This window comes from Taurulus bubalis, assembly GCF_910589615.1.
Source record: "Taurulus bubalis genome assembly, chromosome: 7".
Taxonomy (NCBI): domain Eukaryota; kingdom Metazoa; phylum Chordata; class Actinopteri; order Perciformes; family Cottidae; genus Taurulus; species Taurulus bubalis.
In genome coordinates, this window is record NC_136595.1 from 25,913,959 (window position 1) to 25,934,815 (window position 20,857).

Consider the following 20,857-nt stretch of genomic DNA (forward strand, 5'->3'; position numbering starts at 1 on the left):
TGACGAAGCAAAAAAAAACTGCACTGTCCATTTTAAATGTTTATAACACAATTCAACCATACATATTAACATAAACCATAGATATGACTCGAGAGGACTCGAAAGTGACTCGAGAGAGAGCTCCCCAAGTTATGGAAATATACATTTTTATATCCCTAGCTTGATGCCACACATGATTAGCGCACCTTTATGGAAAGCTTATGACCTACAGAATTCACCAATACCCTTGTGAGACAAAGCCTCAGCAAGATATCAACCACATTCCAGCCAAAAAACAGAAATATGACTCACTTATGGATGAAACGATACTTGCTTGGTATGTTTTGGTGCACCTGTTGTGGAACCAGAGGCGTTCAAGATCCAGGAAGAAAGTTAGGGCATTTTGTCTCTCAGCGGACCTAAACCTACGGTTCACGAAATATGCACAACTAACTTAATTACTAAAAATATTTTACTTCAATTAATAAAAGTCAAAATTTGCAGAGATACTGTTAACACATAGTGATATTTTATAGTAGAAAAAAAGTGATGATATGCATAATTAAAAGGAGGAAATACATCCTGGAAGTTTTTTTCTTCTCTTTCCTGTGTTCTATCATCAACCACTAAATTATTAACACATATACTGCTATATGAACCCTTCAACTAGTCTCACAAGTGTTTTCTGTATATTATACCTTTTGAAATTATTGAAATAGCTCTTGTGGTTGAGGAGATATTCTGTATTTAGTATGGGTATGCAAAACCATTCGAACTGGCTAGGGCTTAGATATTGTTTTTAATGGCGGCCTTCCTCACCCTCCCTCCGTCCAGGACTTCCAGCTGGCGAAGCCTCCCGCCATGCCGGCGAAGAAGGGCGAGCAGGCGAGCGTCTCGGGGACGTCGGAGGCGTTCAGCTCGTACTTCAGCCGCGTCGGCACGGCGCAGGACACGGACGACTGCGACGACTTCGACATCTCTCAGATGAACCTGACGCCGGTCACGTCCACGACGCCGTCCACCAACTCCCGTGAGAGCGCCGTCTAGCCGCGGGTTTTTTGGTGTGTCCGTCGCTCTCTGTTTCTTTGTCTGACCCGGCTCGTCCTCTGTGCAGCGCCCACCCCGGCCCCCCGGCAGAGCTCGCCCTCCAAGTCCTCGGCCTCCCACCTCAGCGACCCGCCCACCGACGCCACGGACCCGCCCACCGACGACTCGTTCGGGGAGGTAGAGGGCAGCCCGAGCCGCAGTGGAGAGGAAGACGCTGTAAGTGTGTGTGTGTGTGTGTGTGAGAGTGTGTGTGTGTGAGTGTGTGTGTGTGTGTGAGTGTGTGTGTGTGTGTGAGGATGAGGATGGTAGAAGAGGAGTGTGTGTGTGTGTGTGTGTGTGAGTGTGCGTGTGTGTGTGAGTGTGCGTGTGTGTGTGTGTGTGATGATGAGGATGGTAGAAGAGGAGTGTGTGTGTGTGTGTGATGATGAGGATGGTAGAAGAGGAGTGTGTGTGTGTGTGTGTGTGTGTGTGTGTGTGTGTGTGTGCGTGTGTGTGTGAGTGTGCGTGTGTGTGTGAGTGTGCGTGTGTGTGTGTGTGTGATGATGAGGATGGTAGAAGAGGAGTGTGTGTGTGTGTGTGTGAGGATGAGGATGGTAGAAGAGTAGTGAGTCGTGTGTGTGTGTGTGTGTGTGTGTGTGTGTGTGTGTGTGTGTGTGTGTGTGTGTGAGGATGAGGATGAGAATGGTAGAAGAGGAATGAGTCGTGTGTGTGTGTGTGTGTGAGGATGAGGATGGTAGAAGAGGAGTGAGTCGTGTGTGTGTGTGTGTGTGCGTGTGTGTGTGTGTGTGTGTGTGTGTGTGTGTGTGTGTGTGTGTGTGTGCGTGTGTGTGTGTGTGTGTGTGTGCGTGTGTGTGTGTGTGTGTGTGTGTGTGTGTGTGTGAGGATGAGGATGGTAGAAGACGAGTGAGTCGGGTGTGTGTGTGTGTGTGTGTGTGTGTGTGTGTGTGTGTGTGTGTGTGTGTGAGGATGAGGATGGTAGAAGAGGAATGAGTCGTGTGTGTGTGTGTGTGTGTGTCTGTGTGTGTGTGTGTGTGTGTGTGTGAGGATGAGGATGGTAGAAGAGGAATGAGTCGTGTGTGTGTGTGTGTGTGTGTCTGTGTGTGTGTGAGGATGAGGATGGTAGAAGAGGAGTGTGTGTGTGTGTGTGTGTGTGTGTGTGTGTGTCTTTAATAACTCACTCCTTATGCTGCGGCGTGTTGAGATCTGCTGATAAATCGCCTTTGTAGCGGCTGGCGGACCAGGTAATCACTCTGGCTGATTAGGGGGCCGGTGCGTGTGTGTGTGTGTGTGTGTGTGTGTGTGTGTGTGTGTGTGTGTGTGCGTGTGTGTGTGTGTGTGTGTGCATGAAGTGTGTGTTTCCGCGTGCCTGCATAAGGACGTGGTTTCGCCGTGTGCGTGGTCAACGCTGCGTTAAATTAGCTGGCTCCATCGTCAGAGAGCATCATTAAGCTGTTATTCAGCAGCCAGGTAGCGTCCGTCATCAGCGTCTTCACGGACACACAGACTCATCCTTCTTCCTGGGGGAGATTCATATTTAGGGAAATCATGAGAAGATGAGCAGAGGAGAACCTCCCTCTGCCTTTGACCACAGTCCTTGTAGGACGAGTGACCTTCCAAGTAACACGTAGTTATTTCTCTTTCTGTGTTTCTTTCATGCTCGCCTCTTTCGTTCTCATTCATTCGCTCTCCAGCCGTGAAGCATTAGTTGTATGCCCCCAATGCAGCTATTATTGGAAAAGAAAATGTCACCAGGTCCTCATAACACACAGCAGCTTCACACAACCCAGACAAAATGTGCATCGGCGGCGGCGGCGGCGGCGGCGGAGCGAATGAAAAGGTTACAAAGAAAGACGGAGCGAAGGAAGAAAAGCAGCTTCACACCTCCTGCAAGGTGTGAAGCGCAGAGGTGGTCTTTGAAATTTAAAATACAATTTAAAAAACTGCAGCAGATCAATAGAATGAAGGCTTTTATGACGTAGAACTGTAAATGACCGTGTGTGTGTGTGTGTGTGTGTGTGTCTGGGTTTCCTCTCTCCAAAGTGTCCTTATTCCTCCTTCAGAGTCTTGACACCTTTTACTTCCTGTTTACGTCCACTCTTGTAGTCTCCTTGAGTCCTTCTTTCAGATTTATTCTTCTTCTGTCTCCTTTTTCCTCCCCGCTTCTCTTATTCCCCCTCCTCCTCCTCCTCCTCCTCCTCCTCCTCCTCCTCCTCCTCCTCCTCCTCCTCCCACACTTCTCTCTCTTCCTTTCCTCCCCCCTCTCTAGGCGTGTGGTTCTGGGTCGCCCTGCCCCAGCGAGACAGCAGAGCCCAGCCCAGACCAGGCCAGTCCAGAGGCTGGGAGCTAGATAGCAGCAGGGCAGGGTAGGTATCGACACCCCAACTCCTCCTCCTGCACCTCCCTGCCCTCATCTGTTCTTCTGCTTGACTGTTGTACGTCCCACTTACAGTGATCAGGTTGTGCGCTGCATCTTTTCCTCCTCCGCTTGGTTTTAGTTTTCCAGAGGGGTGAAAGTAGGACGCTGCATTCAAGTACCGCTAAAAGAATCAGCGCTGATAAAACAGCTGCCTGTCAAAAAAGACACATCTGCTAGCGTTTGGTCAACATACATCCTCCTTCAAAAAGAAGTTTGGTTGTATAGAAGTATATGCTTCATGAGTTAAAGCTGCATTCTTTCTACTGGCCACCATGGGGCGACTCCTCTGGTTGTATAGAAGTATATGCTTCATGAGTTAAATCTGCATTCTCTCCTGACCACCAGGGGGCGACTCCTCTGGTTGTATAGAAGTCTATGCTTCATGTGTTGAAGCTGCATTCTCTCTCCTGACCACCAGGGGGCGACTCCTCTGGTTGTATAGAAGTCTATACTCCATGTGTTAAAGCTGCATTCTCTATCCTGACCACCAGGGGGCGACTCCTCTGGTTGTATAGAAGTCTATACTCCATGTGTTAAAGCTGCATTCTCTATCCTGACCACCAGGGGGCGACTCCTCTGGTTGTATAGAAGTCTATGCTTCATGTGTTGAAGCTGCATTCTCTCTCCTGACCACCAGGGGGCGACTCCTCTGGTTGTATAGAAGTCTATGCTTCATGAGTTAAATCTGCATTCTCTCCTGACCACCAGGGGGCAACTCCTCTGGTTGTAAAGAAGTATATGCTTCATGATTTAAAGCTGCATTCTCTCTCCTGACCACCAGGGGGCGACTCCTCTGGTTGTATAGAAGTCTATGCTTCATGTGTTGAAGCTGCATTCTCTCTCCTGACCACCAGGGGGCGACTCTTCTGGTTGTATAGAAGTCTATGCTTCATGTGTTAAAGCTGCATTCTCTCTTCTGACCACCAGGGGGCGACTCCTCTGGTTGTATAGAAGTCTATGCTTCATGTGTTAAATCTGCATTCTCTCTCCTGACCACCAGGGGGCGACTCCTCTGGTTGTATAGAAGTATATGCTTCATGTGTTAAAGCTGCATTCTCAAACAGTCAAACAGACCATAAAGCAGGGGATGCTTTAGGGCGGGGCTTACAGTGATTGACAGGTCGACACCAGAGACAAAAAACTAGTTTTTATGATTTAAAAAGTTTCGTCGGCATTCACAAATGTTTCTATGGGACTTGAACCATTTAAATAAATAATTAGCTATATGAAGCGACTACTTCCACCCCTCGTTCCTCCTCCACCTTTTTTTGGTTTTGGTTTTTGGTTTGTCGTGTGTGTCACGGGTCTTTGTGGGTGTGGGTGTGTGTGTGTGTGTGTGTGTGTGTGTGTGTGTGTGTGTGTGTGTGTTGTATTATTATTGTGCTGTAGCCTCACCTGGAAGTGTGTAAGCATGCAGCATCACACGGTGTGTGTGATGCGTTCATGGTCGCCTCGGCCCTCCGTTTTGTCCCCATTGTGTCCCGTCTGTGTTTCCTGCTGCTGTAAATCACGCCCCGGACCCTGAATAGCACATGTCCCCCCACTTGGAGAGCCAATGGCGTGTGACAGCCAATCAGAAACTGTGCACTTCAGTGAACAGGACGTCATCTGGGATTTTACCTACGTGTGTGTGTGTGTGTGTGTGTGTGTGTGTGTGTGTGTGTGTGTGTGGTGCAATATGCTGATCCTGGATGTTCAGGAAGTGATGTGTGCCGTCACTCCGTATGCATTATGTATGCGACGTGATGCAACGCCACTGGTGATGTGTGAATGTGTGAATGATGTGTGGAGCGAGAAACTCAGGGAACTGATGATGTGTGTGGTTTTAACACTTTTTTTTTTGCACAACTTTCTCACTACTCGTGGACGCTGGACTTTTTTGTCAGCGTACAGTTTGTCGACTCGAGGAGATGAAAGGACGCCACAGAGGAGAGTTTTTATTTTTAAGATCGACGATCAGCTGTACTTGTAGAGTAGATACAAAAATCAATTCAACTGCCCTGAAGTCAGTTAAAAACTCTGAATGTTATCCTTTAACTTTGTTATTCTCTTCTATTGAGGTCATCGGCATAAAGACACACGGCTAAATTGAAAAAAAAGATCTTATCGTTAGTTTTAATGATGTCATCTCTCTTGAATATCTATTGTTATATTTCTGTGAAAACATTTCCCTCAAACAACTGTTTCTCACCAAAAACATAGCTTTACAAGACACAATACTCATTTTCAGTGGAGCTTGAACGCATCCTAATGGACCTCCGTTCGTTAGCCGTTAGCTCAGACGTTGCTAACTCCACCAGCTCTCCTGCACTCATCTCATATTTTTTCATGAATATCGGCCGATAACTATCGTCAGTCAAACTATATTTCCCACCATGAGGATGAAACTGAAACGAGACGGGAGACGCTGCCCCACCCACCTGGTGTGTGTGTGTGTGTGTGTGTGTGTGTGTGCGTGTCCCACCCCCGCACCCACCTGGTGTCCTCGCCGCTCCCCAGTGAGGCGCCTCAATGGCGGCTGCTGGAGGAATGTAATGGTTTCGTTTTCATCAGCTAATACGCGGCGCCAAGATTAATGACCGCCCCGACGTAATTGGCTTTAATTAAAAAACCCAAGAGTCCTCCCCCACTTCTGGAGAGGAGGAGGAGGAAGAGGAGGAAGAGGAGGAGAAGCCCCCCTTCTCCTTTTGGCCTCCTTCCCCACACTCAGACGGTGTGAAGGCAGCAGGTGGATGTGGGCCATAAGTGGGAGGATGGATTGTAGAGTTATGGGTGTGTGTGTGTGTGTGTGTGTGTGTGTGTGTGTGTGTGTGTGTGTGTGTGTGTGTGTGTGTGTGTGTGTGTGTGTCTGGCTGCAGAATGGTTGTTATGGCCAGAAGCAGCGAGTTCCCTCCTCTGTAGTAGGTGGACTGCTTTGGTCCTGGTCCAATGACGCCGCTCCCAGATGGTGTTTACCTGCTCAATCACATCGACTTCAGACAACTCCCCAAACACACGGGCACACACACACACACACACACACACACACACACACACACACACACACACACACACCTGTGCAAAAAGTTATTCCCCAGACAAGCACACCTGTGATCGATACTGTCGCCACCTGTGATCGTATCGGAGCCAAAAATACCGCCTGTCTTGTTGCCCCCCCCCCCCGCTGTGCGGCTCAGACGGACATGTGTTCAGGCTGCAGGGGGAGGGTCAGTGTTTTGGGTTCTTTGAGGGAGTTTTTTTTTTTCCCCTTCTGGTGTGATCTCATCATGTCCAGCGAACGCTCCCGAGTCTCAGCCGTGAAATGGTCTGTTCCGCGGTTCACTGAGCAACCTCACATCGCCCCTCCTGCCCAGGGCCTACTACACACACACACACACACACACACATACACACACACACACACACACACACATAAATGTCCTCATGTGTACCAGCCAGGCCAGATATTTCGACCTTCAGGCGGGTGCTTCGCCAGCACATCGCTCATCCCTCCGCACCTCGGCTTTATGGAGCTGAAGCGGCGCTGGTTAGATGATGCAGGATGACACTGTGTGTGTGTGTGTGAGTGTGTGTGTGTGTGTGTGCGTGTGTGTGTGTGCTGGCTGTCGCTGCTTGTCTCAGCCTCTTCGTCACCTCTCTCCGGGCGGCTGGCAGCTACTTTCTGCCGACTGCCTGGCTTGACGGTTCCGGCCCTCGGAGGCGGATTTGTGTTTTTTGAGGCCGTACATCATAAATGTAGCTGAGCTCTACTGTTCAGGTAAAAGCCGATGCAGATTATGCAACAGGTGGTGTGGTTTTTACTTTTTATTTTGCGCAAATTCAAACACAGAATAGATTTTAACGTGTGTCTTTTGGCCACAACCGACCCACACAAACACACAAACACAGATGTATTCACATCAACCTCGATCGCTATTTCATTATTGATACATCTGACGCTTCTTTCCCTTAGTTAATCCATTAATTGTTTTGTCGGTAAAATGTCAGAAAATAGTGGAAAAACAACCATCAATGAACATATTGTCTAAAACAATTGTAAAAGAGATTTTAATCTCAATGTGTCTGTCAAACAATTATCAAAATGATAATAAAAAAAAAAGAATCTATCAAATTCAATCTATTCAATTTTTCACCTGTTGACCTCTTGACCTTCAGGAAGTTGAGTCATAGCTCAGTTATTGAACCGGAGGACGGCAGCAGAAACTTTTGCCAAAACCGTAAACCATCCTGTGTTTCCCGAAACCCTCCTCTGTGAGCGTCTCGTCTCCTCGTCTCCTCGTCTCCTCGTGTGGCATTCACTGGTAGCCAGAGAAAGTCTTTCCAGAATGTTTTGTAAAGGCCGGTAGCCTCCAATCAAGCTGTCTGCGCGGCAGATTGAGTGCCTGGCTGTAATTATGTGTACGATAATAACGGGGCCTCCGCTGTGAGTGACTGCAGTTTGTGAATCCATCATGCAAACGCAGGCGTGGTGACTCACAACTGGGCTTTTCTCGGCGTTTCTTCCTCTGATTCATACTGGTCCTGCTGGGAGAGAATAATGCATGAAAAACACACAGATAAGAAAAAGCTTTGGAGGTGAGAGAGACAGAGGAAAGACTGGACGTCTCCTCTGAAGCGGTGCAGCACTGCCACCTGGTGGCCGCGTGAGCTACTGGCGCTCTTGCAGGTCTGGATCGGACTTGTCGGGGCTTGTAGGGTGAAACGGTTGAGAGGGTGAATCAGAGGCAGAAACTCGGGTACTCCCTTTTTACTCCAGGGAAAACCAAATGTCAAGAATCCAGAGAGAAGCTGACATGTTTGTTTTCTCTCTCTCAGAAGGGGAAGGACCCTCTCTACGCCCAGATCAACAAGGGGAAGAAATAAAGAGACGCACAGGAAGACCAGACCAGCACCGAGAGACCGGGAGGAGAACCCTCACCTGTGTGTGTGTGTGTGTGTGTGTGTGTGTGTGTGTGTGTGTGTGTGTGTGTGTGAGTGTGTGTGTGTGTGTGTGGCACTTCGCCCTGCCTGGCCAAGCCCTCTCCTCCTCTTCCTCCTCCTTCTCCTCCTCCTCCTCCTCATCCAGCTAACAGCCTCCCAGGAGGAGCCTCCCCTCTTCCTCTTCCTCTTCCTCCTCCTCCTCCTCCTCCTCCTCCTCCTCCTCCTCCTGTTCCTGAGAGGAGAGAGAGCCCACTCCCTCCAGGCAGGAGAGATATCAATCACCGAGACGGATCCCGCTCTGCCTCCACTGCGCTGTCTTCTTCCTCCTCCTCCTCTTCCTCTTCCTCCCTCACACCCAGCCTTACGGACATAACCTGCTCCCTCCTTCCTTCCTTCTTCTTTCCTCTTCGCCCATCCTGTGTCTGTGCCGCCAAGGAGGGACTGAGTCGAGCAGTGCCTCCCCATCACACACACACACACACACACACACACACACACACACACACACACACACACCGAACGGACCAGAATCTGTAGCGATGGAGGGTCCCCGCAGGAGGAGCTGGACTCTTTTAATGAGCCGATCAGGGAGGGCCCGGAACTGGGATTCACTGCTGCAGATTTTTTTTTTTTTTTGGGGGGTCGGCCTCGGGTGTTGTGAGTGTCTGCTGGATCACTATGCAGAAACAGACTCTCTGGGAGCTACTCACACACACACACACACACACACACACACACACACACACACACACACACATACACATTATCCGTCACCCTCTCTCCAAACACACATACACACACAGTGATTTGCCAAAACGTCTCCCGTCCCGGACAGACGGACGGACTCACGGACTCCCGAGGCCCGTCAGGACCTTAAGGACATTAAGGAGTGAAGCGGACCCCGAGAGGCGTCGCAAGTCAAAAAAAGAAAACAGATTCCGTGATCGAAACTGTTCATTCTCTATAGCTTTTGTACAATACCGATGAAAAAAAAACGACAAAAAAAAAAAAAACAGAAAAGGAGAAATTGAAAAATTGAATTTTTATTTTATAAGTCAATCAAGCCGCTGGGTCTCAGCTCTATTGGGAGAAATCGAGTCAACAAGGCTTTAAGGCATCTGATCGTTGGGTTGCCCAAACTCATTTTGTAAATAATTAGGACAACAAACCACCATTCTGTCCGCTGGACCTCTGCGCCATAAAATAGGAAGGCTTCCGTTATGCAAACTCCTGACGTCAACCAGAGCAATACCAACACCTCTTTTTTATTTCTTCCCCCCCCCCCTTGATCTTTGTGCACCCACTGATATCACTAATGAATCCAGCTGCACACATTTTTACTCTTATTTTCAAGCCACGCCCCCTAGACATTCTCACGTTACCATTAAGTCTCACACAAGCCACGCCCCCTAAACATTCTTGCAAGCCACGCCCCCTAAACATTCTTACGTTACCATTAAGCCTCACACAAGCCACGCCCCCTAAATATTCTTACGTTACCAGAAAGCCTAACACAAGCCCCGCCCCTAAACATTCTTTTGCTACCAGAAAACCTCACACAAGCCACGCCCCCTAAACATTCTTACATTACCGGAAAGCCTCACACAAGCCCCGCCCCCTATACATTATTACATTACCGGAAAAGCCTCACACAAGCCCCGCCCCTAAACATTCTTACGTTAACGGAAAGCCTCACACAAGCCCCGCCCCCCTCCCCAAGTAGTGTTTAAGACACAGCGAAGCCCCGCCCACTCGTCTGTCTGTCCGTCAGGTGCCAAACTGCTGCTACCTGCAGCGACCTCTGCAGCGACATCACTGATGCCGGTGCTCCTATTTTATGGCCAGAGTCCCCCTCATGTCTAACTTTCTTTTGTTTCCTTTCTTTTGTTTTTCTTCTTTCTTTTGATTAACTTAACAATTGGACGACTAGAAGGCGAGCAAAGGCGTTGAATTAATAAATTAAAAAAAGGTGATGGGGGCGCTGTTTGAACGTAACATTTCTAGACCTGTTTTAACTTTACCTCAGCTAACAGTTTCTTAATGTACATTGACACATTATTTTTATCTTCATGACTATGACATTCTGCAGTGGGGTTTCTAGATGATTCTTTGGTTCTCTCTTGATTTTACGTATTCCACCATGTATTACTGTTACAAATAAACACATCCCAAATGACTGATGTGTCTATTAACATTGTATTCTGTGTGTGCGTGTGTGCGTGTGTGTGTGTGTGTAATGGTGTGTGCCTGGCAGAGGTGACCCCCCCCCACACACACACACACAGTGAGCCCCCCGGGGTGCCTTGCAGTAATTTAACATGGTGTAATGGTGTGTCACATTGTGCTGCAGCGACAGCTTCTAATGCAAACTGTCACAAGCTTTATTACACCACAAAACAACGACTCAGTCCTCTTCCTCGTCCTCATCCTTTTTTGATTAGAATAACTTTAACACGCGTTGCTGATTCCATATTATGCAGCAGGAGCTTGGCCTACACATTATAAGGGTCAGTTCACACAAGAAAATAAACATTTTCTCACTTCAAAATCACAGCTGTATCTTATGGAAGCCCGTTTCTGAAAAAAAGTAATAATAATAGTCATAATTATGCACCAATAAAGTCGAAATTATGAGATAAAATGTCATAATTATGAGATGAAAAGTCATAACTATGAGATAATAAAGTCGAAATTATGAGATAATTTTGTTTGTGCCGGAAACAGGCTTCCAGTATGGATGAGGGCGTCGACTTCTTTCATTTTTTTTACATTTGGACTCTTTTAATGAGCCAATCAGTGAGGACCCAGAACTGGGATTCGCTGCTCCTGAGATAAAAAGTCATAATAATTATGCGTTGTTTTTTTTTGACGGAAACAGGCTTCCATATATTTGGATGAGGGCGTAGATTATTAGATTTTTTTAACATTTGACGAGACACTTTAAGAGTTTATTTTACTTTCGATATTGATTCCCATTAACCGCTAACGAACTGAATCGTTTGTCAAAATAAATAAATAAATTCACTTTCATGCAGATTTGAATGAGCGTTGGAGCCGCTATTCAAAAAGCTATATCCAACAAAAATGTAATGTTTTGTCTTGTGAAAGACTTTTATTCTATTTTATGTTGGCTTTGCTGAATATTATCGTCACATTTTTTAATGTAAGTTAATTTAGCGTATGTTCTTTCTTCACAGTTTGATGATTTCTCTTTGAAGGCCGATCAGATGACGCATCGATTCTGAATTCAAACGTTTTCAATGCTTATTATTACCGTAAAAGTCTGGTTACAAGCCGCTCCTACCTCCTGTCAGTGTCCCGCTGTAGCAAGCTAGGATCAGCGCTACCTAGCGCTGCTGCTAGCTCCCCGCTCCTGCTGCTAGCCACTGGCCGCTGCTACTACTGCCCGCATCCCCTCTACCCAAGTCGGGCATCGAGCCGGGGCTGGTCCCGCTACCTTCGGTGGTTGTCGGGGAGCTAGCGGAGCGCTAGCGGAAGATAGCGGGGAGCTAGTGGAAGTTAGCCGGGAACTAGCATGAGTGCCAGCTGGCTACAGCGGGGAGCAAACGGGGACACTGACCGAAGGTAGTAGCGGCGTGTAACCCGACTTTTACGGTACATCAATGCCATTGTTTAACTTTTAATATTTGTTTAATAAACTTACAGAAGGGGGGTGGTGTATATATTAAATTGGGGATCTGTAGACTCCTCCCCAAGAAACTTTAAGCGCCAAACGCTTCATTTCCTGCTTTCTGGTGAATCTTCATGCAACGATTTGTGGCTTTTTCTGCATCAGATCTTGTTTGTTTGTTGCGGACGTGTCGCAGTTCTTCCTGCTTCCTAAAATCATAATTGAACCTTTTGTAAATGAGACGCAGTGGATGCGTCGCACACTGCTGTGGTCATTGTTGCTTCGTCTTCTTCTTGCAACCGTTGCTTCAGAGGTCGCACGTTACAGGAAGCGTCATTCTAGAAGCTTGTCAAAATAAAAGTCCTCGGTTTCTGTCGTGTTTAAAAAAAAAAAAATAATTAATAAAATAGTTTGTGGACGCCACTCTTCATCTCCATTTCACAAACACAGTTACATCATCTGCAAAGCTTAAAAAAACACATGTGCACCGTTAGCATTTTATTCAAGATTGTGATACAAAATAAGGCACTTCATTGTGTTTAGAATTCAGTGTTTGTGTGTATTTTTTTGCAGATACAAAGACTGCATAAATACATGTATTTGTCATAAATATTTACACATTATATTCATATGCAATAAACAAACAAAAGGTAGAAGAGGAAGGAGAAGAGGTCCCTGTGATGCGCTCATGTCGGGAACATAAAGTGTATTCATTACCAGACAAGGTTTTGAAACACTCATCTGTGAGTTTTATTTTTTATTTGTATGCCACCAAACATATTTTGTGGAGCTGAATGGAAATTTCAAATCATTGAATAATTACATTTGACAGCAGTGTTCCAGTTCCTGATAATCCACAAACATCACTGTCTGCAGTTTTCTCCGGGACTATTTCTTCTGTCCCGGATAATCGGCACAGTATTTTTGGAAAAGACAAAAATACTGTTGGTGTTGGTGCCAGAAATGTTAGATTAATGTCTTAAAACTCAAGCAGATAAAACCTGGAACCTGGAAAGTCTTTGAAAGTTCTCTCAGCTTGATGCGATTATTTTATATTAAGGACCTTTTGACCACTGAATGCACATAATGCATAATGTCCTGGTACATTACATTTTAAGCCCGTTCCTTCTCTCTTATGTGAAATTCCTGACGTTTTAAACTTTCTGCTGTTTTGCTTTTATGTTTTTGTGCTTTTTTTTACGCAAACTTTCTCCGGGCAAGGACGGCCTCAAAAAGGAAGATGTTTTAAACATCAAAGGGACTGTACTAAAATAAAGGTAAAATAAACTGGGAATAATCTGCATGAGTTGATACAACCAAGGGTAAGTGGAAAAAAGGTGTCTTTCTATAAATGTGAACTGATATATGTATATATATAAATATGTATATATATATATATATATATATATATATATATATATATATATATATGAATATATATTTATATATATTTAAATATATTTATATAAATATATATTATATATATATGTTTTATATATATATTTATGAATATATATATATATATATATATATATATATATTATATATAAATATATTTTATATATATATATACATTTTATATTTATTTATAAATATATATATATATAAATATTTAAATATATATTTAATAATCAGGAGGCTTCACGTGTGCTTGTTGACACAGCGGTCTGTAAACCTGTCATATTACAAATACCTTCTTAAATACTTTCGTATTCTTTGTAACCAACCAGGAATGTTAACCGCACTTGTGTGTTTTCCTCTTTTCCTCCTCCATGCTTGTCCTCAGACATTCAGACAAACCTGACTTGCATCTAGTGATGTGTGACCTTCTCTCTCTCACACAGATTATTTCCTTTAAGCATTGATCACATCGGAGATTCAATAGTTCAATAGTTTCACACAGCTCCAGCTATACGAGGCTTCGTGATAATGACTCACATTCAGCATACTGGCCGAGCCGCATTCCTGAGGGATTAAACAAGTGAAAGAAAAAAAACTCTGTTGAGAGCCTGGATGTTGCGTTCGAGGCTCGACCCGTTTGACGAGACTGTTTTTTTTTTTTTTTAAAGAGGCAGCTATTCCCACCCGACCTCATTCCTGCAGAGATCACCTGTGCGCGTGAGACGCTCAGGTAGTCTCGAGCAGCACACGGTTGAGAAAGTGATCTTTTAAACGGACGACGCGATGAGAAGCAACTGAGAAGATCTCTATCGCTTCGGTGGATAATGGAACACGCAATGGATGAACAGGTTGGTTCCCCTATTTTTTATTCTCGTTCAATTCCTTTTGCAAAGTGAGTTATTACATGATAACGACGCCGCGTTTGATTGTGGTGTTTGTTTTCTTTCGTGTTGAATCTGCTTCCTGTTTTAAATAAGATGAGTTACAGTGTCCCGATAGAGAATATGATATTTAATACGAAAATTAAGGTGTGTTGAAACTTTCCTGAGTCACCTCAAATCAGGTTGGTCCACTTTCTCCCTCGGCAGAAACACCGATTCATATGCAAACGGTGTAAAAAACAAACAATGTCCATGATTTAAGTCCTCATCTTACCAGCATTTGTTCATTTCCTTGACAGTAACACTGTACGTTGTATTGTCCGCTCCCCAGGTGGACACACTGGACTTTAAGGCCCTGAGGGCCAAGTTCCAGAAGGAGGATCCCCTCCAGAGGCCGACCAAGATCAGACCCGCTCCGCCAGAGAAACCGAAGGCTGCCCCTCCTCCCCTGAGCCCCAATCACTTCCTCCCTGCAGGAGCGCGGCCCTCCCTGCTCAGCTCCATCAGCCAGAGCCTGGATAGGGGGTCGGCGGCCCCCAGGGTGATCTTCAAGGAGGACAAGAAGGAGGGCAAGAAGCCCCTCATCCAGATCAACCCCAAGGAGAAAGACAAGAGCGAGGGGAAGTCCAAAAAGGGCAAAGACAAGACAAAGGGCAGCAAAGAGAAGCCAGACGAGGGTTCGGCTGACCAAGCGCAGAAGAGCGGGAAAGAGAAGAAGCTCCCGCTGCTGCCGAAGGAGAGCGGCATGGAGCTGGTGCCGGGCGCGCCTCCACCACAAGCCACGCTGTCGAAGAGGAAGGGCTTCCTGGGCTTCAAGAAGTCGGCGAAGAGAAATTCCGTGGAGGTCCTACCAGCAGAGTCCCTCCTGGACTACCCCAGCTCAAACGGCCCCGGAACGGCTCCACTGATCCCGGCACCGCTGATCCCGGCACCGCTGATTCCGGCACCGCTGATCCCGGCTCCGGCTCCGCTGATCCCGGCACCGCTGATCCCGGCTCCGCTGATCCCAGCTCCGGCTCCGCTGATCCCGGCTCCGCGGATAACGCGTCCTCTGATCCCGGCTCCGCCGATACCAGCACCGATGATCCCGGCACCGATGATCCCGGCTCTGCTGATCCCGGCACCTTGTGACTTCAGCGACGCGTCACCAGGGCCAGAACCCGCCGAGCTCAGGGCCCTCCTTCCAAACATCCCCACCTTAACCGACTCTCGTGCTGCTGTGGACATGATCCCCGCCTCTCCTGACTTCACCCTACCCCCCGCTTTTGTTCCGGACGCACAGACCCCGGAGATTGAGACACTTGAGATAGAAACTCCCTACCTCCCCGTTTCCAGGCCGGCCAGCCGGAACGAAACCATCCCCGACCCGCCCGGCGCTGCCCCGACCCCTCCGCCCAGTCGTTCCATTTCCGCTACCCCTCCGGCGGCCTCCACTCCCTCTCCCACGCCTCCCCAGCTTGATGAACTCGCGGCCGAGGAGGAGGAGGAGGAGGCCGGCGTCGAGGCTGTGAACATTGCTAAGGCGCAGGCGCCGCCTCCGGCAGCTACGGACCCTGCGTCCAATCCGCCGTCTCCCAAAGCGGAGCGTTCCATCTCGGCCCTGGCGGCCCTCTCCAGGGTGGAGGTCATGAACCCGGGGAAAAGATCTGCTATTGACCAGAGGATCTTCAATGCTCTGGAGAAAGCCCGCAGGAAGAGCAGGTACACACTGGTATCCATGCTGGAAATACAGTCCACTGTTGTTGAAAACTGCTTAATGTATTCCTCTGGTTTCAGCCCGCAGACCAACCCCTCCACGTCCTACTCCATCACCCCACCTCTCGAGGAGTTTACCCCGAGTCCCACCCCCTCTCTCCGAGATCTCCCACCCATTGACTACACGGGGAACGCCCGCCCATCGAAACCAGTCAACGGCTTAGACCACAGTAAGTCTGGACCAATCACTGCAGAGTCCTTCTTCCTTTTCTGTTTTCTTGTGGACATTTTCTTTGACTGTTTTACCTGAAACATGAAGTACACAGCAAACCTCATCTCCAGGTCATCAGGTGCGTACTGTGCATGGGCCCAATAGGAGACAGCTGGTCCCATTAGGAGACAACTGGTCCCATGAGGAGACAACTGGTCCCATGAGGAGACAACTGGTCCCATTAGGAGACAACTGGGCCCATTAGGAGAAAGCTGGTCCCATGAGGAGACAACTGGTCCCATTAGGAGACAACTGGGCCTTTTAGGAGACAACTGGTCCCATTAGGAGACAACTGGGCCTTTTAGGAGACAACTGGTCCCATTAGGAGACAACTGGCCCCCAGGTACTGACATGCAAATGGCCCCACCACCTCTGGTACATGGGAGAAAAACAACTGTTTGTGTCACTGTTTAGCCTCTTTTTGTTCTTGTTGTAGTCGTTGTGAGTGTCTTTGGGGTCTTTTCTTTAGCAGTTTAGTGTCTTTTCTCGTTGTTTTTTGTCTCTTCGTAATCATTTTTTTCTCTTTGTCGTCATTTTGCGACTCTTTATCGTTGTTTTTGTCTGTTTTTAATCATTTTAGCGTCTCTTCTGAGTTGTTTTTGTCTCGCTGTAGTCATTTTTGTGTCTAAACGTTGTCTTGTTCCAGTCTTTTTTGCGTCTCTACAGTAGTTTTGTCTCTTTGTAGTCATTTATGCGACTCTTTGTGGTTGTTTTGACCTTTTTCTGTCGTCCATGTGAGTCTCTTTGTTGTGGTTTCATGATTCTTTTTCTGTTAAATCTTAGAGTGTTTTCCTGGCTGGTTTGTGTCTCTTTGAGTGATATTTTGTTCTGTTCTTCACCCGCAAAACATAGCAACCTACATCCCGTTCAAATTAGGGCTAATTAGGGCCCGGGGCCCCTGACACATTGGGCCCCTGAGCCCGATAGTCCTGTGATCTAATCCACGGTGCAGAGCAGCCAGTAGTATTTGTAGTGTAGGGTTTCAACTGGGGAGAAAATGTGGTATGTTTGGTATGAGTGTTGCTTCAGAGAAGCAGCTTTAAAGAAACACACACACACACACACACACAACACACACATACGTATATTGAGAACAGGCCTGACATTCCTCTTGTCGTGCCAGAAACAACAGCGCAGCAGGGCAGAGCTGCAGAGGTATGTCAGCGATGACAGAGAGAAGGAGCGGTGACAGAGTCTTTAATGTCTGTGAGACTGACGATCAGCGAGTCTGCTGCTGTGTTACACAGAGGGCATTAATCCTGTCTCAGTTTTAAACCGCCTCCTGCTGTTTCTACCATTTAATCAAGTCCATTGTCACTTATCACAGTAAAGGATTGGAGATGAGTCTTTTCCTAAAGCGCGTATTGTGCAACACAAAGCGATTCAGGGTGAAAACAAGCATGTATTCTGCATTGTAAGAAAGAGAAGTGGTGCAGTTAAATTTTATTGCAGCGTTCTCGTGCATCACGAGTACTTTAGCTTGAAAGAAATGCCAGCAATTAAAGGAAGAGAGAAGCTACAGGAGTATTTTTTAAAGGGAGGACTGCCGTACGTTTCTTTATGAGGCTCCTCCGATCTCTCACTTGTGATTGCATTATCTCTGCTCTGCAGAGTCAAATCAAAACAACTAGTGTTGGACTGGTTTTATCTCCTCACAGATTAAATTCTTCCCCTCAGCTTGGCTCTGTCTCTTTGTGTTTGCAAACGTCCTGCAGGTGTTTCAATGTGTTTTACTGCGCCCAAAAAATGCAAAAGAAAAAAATGCCTGTATCACATTTGCATGAAAGAAAAATGAACGACACGAAAAGTGGCAGCGCATTAAGAAACCCGTGTGTTGATGCTGAGTCATTGTCTGCAGGACAAGCCTCTCCAGTGTTAGAGGGCATCTCCGAGGAGGGGTCCGGCGCCGTCCCGGAGCCATTGGTGGTCCCGCCTCCTCCTCCCAAGAGGGTCCTCGCAGACCCCGAGTCTCTGGGTCCGACTCCGGAGAAGCCGAGCAAACCTCCCTCGGTCCACCTGGGTCAATTCATCCCTCTAACTCCTCCCGCCGGAGACGACGGTGAGAACCCCACTGTTACACATACTCACTTTGTGAGAACCAAACAACTGGACCGGACGTCTCTTAACGTCGTTGTTCTCCGTCCACAGAGATCCGCACTCCTCTTGAGTTCTCAAAGGACCTCCCGGAGTTTGAGTCGGAGTCGGGCAACGCGGGCAACGCGGGCAACGCGGGCAACGCGGGCAACGCGGGTCCCGATACGTCCGACGGACAGAACCTGGCAGAGCTGTACAGTAACGGCACGACTCCCCCAGGTGCGGAGGTGCACGCCGACCGAGATAACCGAGAAACAGAATACTCCTTCGCGATCTCTCAGGGGCCTCCAGGGTAAGACGCACGAGGACCAAAGTACTCCGTTCACATGTGAGGAACCTTGTTTTTTGACTCCTTTCCTTTCCCTTCTTTTCCCGAAACCTCACGCAGGCTCGAAGGCGGCGGCGTCGACAACGGCGTCTACGAGAGCACGGAGGACGCGTACGAGGCCGTGCCCACGTCGGCCACCAAGAAGAAAGGGAAGAGCGACGGCGGCAAGAAACACAAAGGGACGCTAAAGAGTGAGGAGGCCTCTCGGTCCACACACCAGATACCATCACATCAGCCGCATCGCGTCGATAAGACGTCACTTATCCACATTGTGTTCGTGCATTCGGCCGCATGAAGTGTGACGTTTAAGTAAATTATTAGCATCCAGCCATGCATTTGAGTGGAAGAAGCACCGATTAGCCACTTTAATGTTGTGTTGCGTGATTCTTTCTTGAGGATGTTTGTTGAAACGTATCAACATAACTGTGTTTCCCACAGATCCGTACGCTGTGGCTCAACCGGAAACTGTGAAGATCTTTGTGAGTCACTTTTCAGATTAAAAGCGTGTTTCTCCTCATGACTCGTGTTGCACATCTGAACAGATTCTGTCGATTTAAAGTGAATCATCTCTTTGTTTTTACAGAATGAAGAGAAAGTTAAAACGGGCCGGTTCGGCAAGTAAGGCCTTGTTTTTTTTTTTATCTTGTTTTTTTTCCGACACAGTTCTCTTTTCATCCCGTTATCCCGCCAGACTCCGTCAGCATGAGGGAGTCTTCTCTTTGTTTCCCTCCTAATCTCCTCTGCCGTTTTTAAACATGCAAAGAGAAGCTTCTCTTTTAAACAAGACGGTTGTCTCTGCTCATCCTCCCTTCATCCTCCCCTCATTCTTCTCTCATCCTCCCCTCATTCTTCTCTCATCCTCCCCTCATTCTTCTCTCATCCTCCCCTCATTCTTCTCTCATCCTCCCTTCATTCTCCCCTCTTCCTCCTCTCATTCTTCTCTCATTCTCTCCTCTTCCTTCCCTCATTCTCCCGTCTTCCTCTTGTCATTCACCCTCATTCTCCCCTCTCCCCCCCCCCCCTCATTCTCCCCTCTTCCTCCCCTCATCCTCCATTCTTCCTCCCCTCATTCTCTCTCATCCTCCCCTTTTCGTCCCCTCATTCTCCCCTCTTCCTCCCCTCATTCTCCCTCATCCTCCCCTCTTCCTCCCCTCATTCTCCCCTCATCCTCCATTCTTCCTCCCCTCTTCCTCCCCTCATCCTCCATTCTTCCTCCCCACATTCTCCCTCATCCTCCCCTTTTCGTCCCCTCATTCTCCCCTCTTTCTCCCCTCATTCTCCCCTCTTCCTCCCCTCATTCTCCCTCATCCACCCCTCTTCCTCCCCTTATTCTCCCCTCATCCTCCATTCTTCCTACCCTCATCCTCCCCTCTTCTTCCCCTCATTCACCCTCATTCTCCCCTTTTCCTCACCTCCTTCTCCCCTCATTCTCCTTCATCCTCACCTCTTCCTCCCCTAATTCTCCCCTCATCCTACATTCTTCCTCCCCTCGTTCTCCCCTCATTCTCCTCTCTTCCTCCCCTCATTCTCCCCTCTTCCTCCCCTCTTCCTCCCCTCTTCCTCACCTCATCCTCCCCCATTCTCTCCTCATTCTCCCCTCTTCCTCCCCTCATTCTCCCATAATCCTCCATTCATCTTCCCCTCATTCTCTCCTCATCCTCTCCTCTTCCTCCCTTCATCCTCTCCTCATCCTCCCCTCATCCTCCCCTCATCCTCTCCTCATCCTCCCCTCATTCTCTCCTCATCCTCTCCTCTTCCTCCCTTCATCCTCCCCTCATCCTCCCCTCATCCTCTCCTCATCCTCCCCTCATTCTCTCCTCATCCTCTCCTCTTCCTCCCTTCATCCTCTCCTCATCCTCCCCTCATCCTCCCCTCATCCTCTCCTCATCCTCCCCTCATTCTCCCCTCATCCTCACCTCATTCTCCCCTCATTCTCCCCTCTTCCTTCCCTCATTCTCCCTTTTCCTACCCTCATTCTCTCCTCATTCTCCCCTCTTCCTCCCCTCATTCTCCCATAATCCTCCATTCATCCTCCCCTCATTCTCCCCTCATCCACTCCTCATCCTCCCCTCATCCTCCCCTCATCCTCCCCTCATCCTCCCCTCATTCTCCCCTCATCCTCCCCTCATTCTCCCCTCATCCTCCCCTCATTCTCCCCTCATTCTCCCCTCATCCTCCCCTCATCCTCCCCTCA

The 20,857-nt window shown here is 47.9% G+C and overlaps 1 protein-coding gene across 2 annotated transcripts in view; it reads left to right on the top strand.

The window, feature by feature from the left end:
- The window catches only part of dab1a (DAB adaptor protein 1a), a gene marked incomplete at both ends in the record, with an annotated part of 58,320 nt that extends 50,015 nt beyond the window's left edge, over nucleotides 1-8,305 (top strand). Inside the window, 4 exons of one of the 2 annotated variants that reach the window (XM_079220554.1) lie at nucleotides 814-1,009; nucleotides 1,094-1,242; nucleotides 3,293-3,361; nucleotides 8,261-8,305. In XM_079220554.1, coding sequence (XP_079076680.1) covers nucleotides 814-1,009; nucleotides 1,094-1,242; nucleotides 3,293-3,361; nucleotides 8,261-8,305 — 459 coding nt within the window. Of the gene's footprint in view, nucleotides 1-813; nucleotides 1,010-1,093; nucleotides 1,243-3,292; nucleotides 3,374-8,260 lie in introns of those variants that run through there. The other variant, XM_079220553.1, reaches the window with a different exon arrangement.
- Between the last annotated feature and the right edge of the window lie 12,552 nt (nucleotides 8,306-20,857).